The 6,445-nt window shown below is 50.6% G+C and overlaps 1 protein-coding gene across 1 annotated transcript in view; it reads left to right on the forward strand.

Moving 5' to 3' along the window:
* PADI4 (peptidyl arginine deiminase, type IV) overlaps window positions 1–6,445 on the forward strand; it is a 42,708-nt gene that overhangs the window by 30,394 nt on the left and 5,869 nt on the right. The window contains exons 10-11 of the mRNA XM_008591097.1: window positions 903–1,010; window positions 5,776–5,930. Coding sequence (XP_008589319.1) covers window positions 903–1,010; window positions 5,776–5,930 — 263 coding nt within the window. The remainder of the gene's footprint in view (window positions 1–902; window positions 1,011–5,775; window positions 5,931–6,445) is intronic.

The following is a 6,445-nucleotide window of genomic DNA, read 5'->3' on the forward strand; positions in this document are numbered from 1 at the left end:
CTCCACACCTTGGCCCTTGCTGTGCCTTCTCTCGGACCATCATGCCCATTGCCAGCCCCACATCCACAGCACGCCCGTGGCATTCCGGCTTGAATGCTCCCTTGCATACGTTCCCTTAACCCCCCCGATGGACTTCATCCCTCTTTCTTCTAACCCCCCAAATAACATCCTCTCCCCCTTTCTCGTCATCCCATCTGATGATACAAGCTTGAACTGTGTGAAACTGCTGGTCTGCCACCGTTTTTGACCTGCAAGAATGGAAATCTCATACAGTGTGACCTAATAGTGATTTATGACAGTGATTATGTCCAAGATCACATTTTCCTGCCCGAGTACATGCCTCTGGAAGCAGGATCCGCACCACATTCGTTTTTGAAACCCCGTGGGCTAGGCTGGGACCTTACCTGCCCTCCTTTGCAGGGAGACAGGGAGGGCACTGGTACTCAGCTCCCAGCCTTGGCTCAGCAGCCCTCCCACCAGGAGGTCTTCTCTGGCCCATCATCCCAGCCTCATTGGGAGCCCCTCTGTATGTCCCCACAGACCCCTCACTCCCCTCCCATCACCTCCTAACACTGGGTGCTTGCTGCCCAGCTCTTTGGCTCTCTCACCTTCGGGGACAGTGTTCTTGAGGATGGGGTCCAAGTCTCATTCACCACAGGTCCCCAGCACCAGCCTGGGCACCACCAGGAGTGGTGGTGAAGGGCACCCCTGCAGTGTCACTGCACACTCGTGCACTGGGCAAATACAGCACAATTAGCTCTGCGTCCTCAGACACCCTTCTCTGGGGTCAAATATTTCACAGGACTTTGCTCTTGACTTCAAGGGTGGGAGAGCGTGGATGGTTCCCCGGCCCCCTTCCCATGGCTGGGTGCCACGGTCTCCTTTCCACTTGCTGCACACAGGATGAAATGGAGGTCGGCTACATCCAAGCTCCACACAAGACACTGCCCGTGGTCTTTGACTCCCCGAGGGACAGAGGACTGAAGGAGTTCCCCATCAAACGCGTGCTGGTACCTGCATGGGGTGGGAGGGGGGCACAGCTGTTGAAACCCCTTTGCCTCGAGGCTTCCTTGCTCATGAGCCTGCCTTCCCCGCCCTGCCCCTGTGGCTGAGTAGCCCAGCCCCGGCAGGTGGAATTCCTGCTCAGGTGGGGATCATGCAGGTGGGGCTTGTTATTTTTGTCATTACTGTGATAAGATCTGGCTCTTCATTTCCCAAAGCCCTGCCACCAATGAGTTCAGCTCATCCCAAGATAACTTACTGAGGAGGTGGCTCAGACTTGGACATCCTCACGGTAGTGAAGATGCTCTTGCTGCAGGGTGGGGGTGGGGCCAGGACTGGGACCTCTCCCAACGTCCAGCTGGAGGCTCTGTCTTTTGGATGGGTTTTAGCCTTCAGGGGCTCCATCTGGGATATGGGGGAGAGGTGTTTCAGGATCAGTGGTCATTTCCTAGGTGTGACTTTATCAGCCAAAGTGGGGTGTGGCAAGTGACATATTGGTGACTCGTGCTTGACTAGCCTGGCAGATTGATGCAAACTCAGTCATTTCCTAGGTGTGACTTTATCAGCCAAAGTGGGGTGTGGCAAGTGACATATTGGTGACTTGTGCTTGACTAGCCTGGCAGATTGATGCAAACTCAGCACACAATAATAATAAATAATAATAATAATAATAATAATAATAGTTGCATTTATTGAGCATGTGTCAGTCACCATGCTAAGTTCTTTATATACACTGACTCATTTAATTTGACAAGCTTTTATGGAGATGCAATAATAATAATAATAATAATAATAATAATAATAATAATAATAATAATAATAATAATAGTTGCATTTATTGAGCATGTGTCAGCCACCATGCTAAGTTCTTTATATACACTGACTCATTTAATTTGACAAGCTTTTATGGAGATGTTATCAATAGACCCATTTTATAGATGAAGAAACTGAGGGTCAGAGTGGAGAAGCTGGAATTCCAACCAGGCCAGTCTGGCTTGATGAGCATGCCCTTCCTTACCCTGCCTCCCTGCTTTCCTGGAAGACCCCAGGTGTGCACTCTGAGCCCTGGCAGCCCCTTGACTCCAGGTACCCAGGGAAAATGGAGGAAGAAATGTGGGGTACAAAGTCTGCTATGATGAATGGCTTTCCAAAGAGCACCCATACTCCGAGGGAAGGGAAGATGGCCCTGCCCACGCAGGAGGCAGCAGAAGAAAACCTCAGTTTAACTCAACAATGAGCCTCGCTTCCTCCCAGCCAAGCCCTGCGCTGAGCCATGGAGTTGAGTTAATCCTGTTTCAGGAGCGTCATAATAAACTAGGCAGCTGCTGCTGTGACTGCCCCCTTCTCATTGGTTTCAGCCCTACCTTGATGAGTGGTTGCATCTTCAACTTTATACTTCAGTTATGACAAAAGCCAGATTCTCTGATGTCACAAGCAAACGTCCAGAGTCCTATTGGACAGACAGACAGCTCGGCACAGGTCTCTTCACCTTTCCCACGGACAGCCTGGGGTGAGGGAGGCCGCCGCACTCCCTCAGCTAAGCACAGCCTCAGTATTCTAACTCACATTACTTTGCATGGAAAGAATTCGAGTAAAAGTCAACCTGGTCACCAGGCTTGGCCCCACCTGCTTCTCCAACATGAATGGGCCACTTTCCTCCTGCTTCACCTGGCTCCATCCCCACTGGGCTCCTTCCTGTTATTCAAGTTTGCCCAAGTTTTCCTCACCTCCCAGCCTTTGCATATGCCGTTCCATCTGTCTGGAATGCTCTTCCCTGCTCCCGGGGCAGGCTGTTTCCCAGTCTTCAGGTCTCAGCTTCAATGCCTGCTCAGGGAGGCTCTCCCTGACCTGCAAAAGACCCACCCCAGCCCCCAGTGCTCTCACTACAGCCCCCGCAGTTTCTTCCAGAGCATTTGTTACAAGTCACTGACTTGTCCGTTCGCTTTTTGTTGTCTGCCTGCCCCGCAGGGCGAGTACATCGAGGCAGCTAGCACGCACGCGACTTGACGCACATGGGTGTTCTTTCCGTAAGATAGTGTCAGTAAATTTTTTATCACCACTGCAATGGGAAACCTGGAGCACTTACCATAAATAAAAGGCGACTGTGAATTCACAGAATTAAAACAAAACAATGCTGTTAAAGCCAGCTCCATACAAGTGACTGCAAAATCTCTGAGCCCCAGGTCTGCTCTCTGGTTGTTAAGATGAGAAATTAGCAGGTGTTAAGGATGTATTTGCACCACTCCGGGAAATTAATTTTTGAGGAACCAGAAAGACTGGCGAAAAGTTGAAAGGACAACACGTTGCTGACTTTGTGCCTCGAAGCTGCATCACCTAGCCCGTGTAAGCATCCCCCGAATATCCCACTCTTGGGGAGCTGCTTCTTCAGACAAGGGACACCCCTTCATTTGCAGAAATCCAAGCCCGAAGCCTGTATAACTGATCCCCTCCCATGGCTACAGCCAGGGCTGTGTTTTGTTTGAATTCATCATTCATTCATCGAACATTCTTTGAGAACATACTCCATGCCAGGGCCTGTTCTAGGCACACGGGATACATCAGTGAGCAGTGTCAAGGGGTCTGCCCTCATGGAATTGACATTCTGGCCCAGAAAGACAGATGACAAACGGTAAATATGACAAAGCAATTGTATGGCACGCTGGAAGGTAATGTCAAGTGTTATAGGAACAGACGGTGGAGTCACGGAGCTCACGGGTGTCAGAGTGGTGGTGGGGGTAGGTGGATTAGATTCAATCTTAAATAGGATGGAGGCCTCATTGAGAAGCTCACATTGGAGCAAAAACTTGAAGGAGGTGAGGGAGCTGGCCATGTGCATGCCTGGGGGAAAAGTGTTCTAGGCAGAGGGAACAGCCAGTGCAAAGGTCCTGGGGCAGGAACATGCCTCATGTGTTCAAGGAACAGCAATGAGGCCAAAAGGGGTAGAACAGAGCAAGCCAGCAGAACAATGGTAGGAGAGGTGGTCAGAGAGGTGACAGGGAACCAGGGCAGGAGGGGAGATCGTGTGGGCTTGTTGGCCACTGTGAGACCATTTGTTTAGAATCTGAGAAAGTGGGAATCGTTGCAAGGTCTTAAACAGAGGAAGATTACGATCTGGTTTATGTTATAAAAGGGAACAACATCTGGCTGCGTGTTGAAAATAGACAGCAGGGGCCAAGGGGAAAAGCAGGGAGAGGAAGCGGGTGAGATGAGGGGGCAAGACCAAAGCGGGCAGGGGACGAGGTGAGAAGTGGCCAGATTCTGGATACGTTTGGACTGCAGAGCCAAGAGGACTTTCTGACCACTGCAAGAGAGACAGGCCAGAGATGACATCAAGGCTGTGACCTTGAGTGGCAGGCACTGTCCCCTGAGAGGGGAGGACTGTGGGAGGAGGAACAGGCTGGTGGGGGATGAGGGGGTGGGAAGAAGAGATCGGCAGTTCTGTTTGGGACAGAGGGAAGTCAGGCAGGCATGGGATATTTGTCTGATGTCCGGGAGAGACGGGAAGACTGGAGACATAAATGCAAGGGTTGTCAGCATGTGGATAGAATTTCTAGAGACCAGGAGAGATGACTAAAGGAGTGCATGAGGTTGGAGGAGAACCAAAGATGCATGGTGTCTCGGAAGCCAAGTGCAGAAAGTGCGCCTAGAACATGGGCGTGGCCAGCTGATGGGAGCACGAGGCCCAGCATCGCCCGTTGGGTGTGGCCGCACGGTCATGAAGACCTTGATGAGAGCAGTTTTGATGGAGCGATGGAGGTGGAAGGCAGACTGGCATGCATTTTAAAGAGAAAGGGGTGAGAGGAATTGGAAAAGGTGATTTTTAAATTTGTGGAATACAGACCTCCTTGAAACTATTTGTCTTCCCCAAAACATGCACCCGGGCACACAGTTTGGAATCTACGCTCAGGAGGTCCCTGGCCCCCATGAAGTACTGGGGTACAGAGCATCAATTTGTCGAAGGCCAGAGCTGGAGGTACAGCCTCTCCTGGGAGGCAGGGGTTAAAGTGAATAATGACTTCTCAAATATGTCCATGTCCTAATCCCCAGAACCTGATGTTTCCTTACATACAACAGGCGCCTTGCAGACGTGATTAAGTTAGAGATCTTGCAATGGGACAATTATCCTGGATTATTCAGGTGGATTCTATGTAGTCATGACACTCCTTATAAGAGAGAGGAAGGCCTCCAGGACTGTAAGAGAATAAGTGAGTGTTATTGTAAGTCACAAGGGTGGTGGCGATTTGTGACAGCAGCCTTAGGAACCTCCCATGATGGGTGAGAGATCTGTCACCTGCTCCTCTCCTGAAGACTCCTGTGGAGACATCACGGCCACTCTGAGAAGCTCGTCCCAGCCCGAGATCAGTGTGGACAAGAGCGCCTGTCATAGACGCAACTCAGATCCTTGTCCTTCCACAGATTGGCCTGTGGATGTGACCTGAGGATGCCTTGTCACTGTTCTGAGCTTAGATTCTTCATCTGCAAAATGAGGATAAAATGATATTTTGAGATTTCGTTAATATACCCAAGTTAAGATCTACGAAGCAGCTGGCGCGCATTAGGTCTCAACAAATGCTTACCGCTTTTCTTGCCCACCGGATAGATTCGACATTCCTTCAACACTCTGCAAATGACAACAGTAGTTGCTATGTACCAGCCACTGAGAGTCACTGAATTCGTTCCTGTGACCGAGTCCATCTTCACTCTTGGACCCCAACCTGTTTTCACCCAGGGACTATTTCCTCTAACTCGCGGTGCCCACTCTTCCCATCTCAGGGTCCGGATTTTGGCTATGTGACTCGAAGACCCCAAACAGGGGAGATCACAGGGCTCGACTCCTTTGGGAACATGGAAGTGAGCCCCCCAGTCACAGTGGGGAAGAAGGAATACCCTCTGGGCAGGATTCTCATCGGGAACAGCAGTTACCCCAGGTAAGGAGGGGAGGGACAGGAAGGGGCCGCCAGGACCCAGGAATACTGTGGAAAAGCAGAAGCCTCCCCTACCTTCTTTCAACCCAAGACGGACCAATGAACTTTAGGGAGGGCGAGAGGAATCAAAGTGCAGGATAAGAAATACAGGTTGTGGAGCCCATTCGACCTAAGTTCAAATTCCGACTCTGTCACTTACATTCTTTCAGTCAGTGAATATTTACTGAATATCTACTATGTGCGAGGAGCTGAGAATGAGGCCGTGAACGTGACAGACAAGTCCCTGCCACTATTCTAGTGGGGGAGACAGATAATAGAAAAGTAAATAAAGAATTTCAAATAGTGAAGAAAAGAAAAAAGAGAGGCAGAGGAGGGGTGGGAACTATGTTAGAGTGACCAGGGAGGGCCTCTCTGGGGAAGGGGCTTTCAGGCTGAGGGCTGATGACAAGAAGGACATGGCTGCGTGGAGACCTAGGGCAGACCGTTCCTGGCAGATGAAGGAGCATGTGCAAAGGCCC

This window comes from Galeopterus variegatus, unplaced genomic scaffold (genome assembly GCF_000696425.1).
Source record: "Galeopterus variegatus unplaced genomic scaffold, G_variegatus-3.0.2 Scaffold6635, whole genome shotgun sequence".
In the NCBI taxonomy this organism is placed as follows: Eukaryota; Metazoa; Chordata; class Mammalia; order Dermoptera; family Cynocephalidae; genus Galeopterus; species Galeopterus variegatus.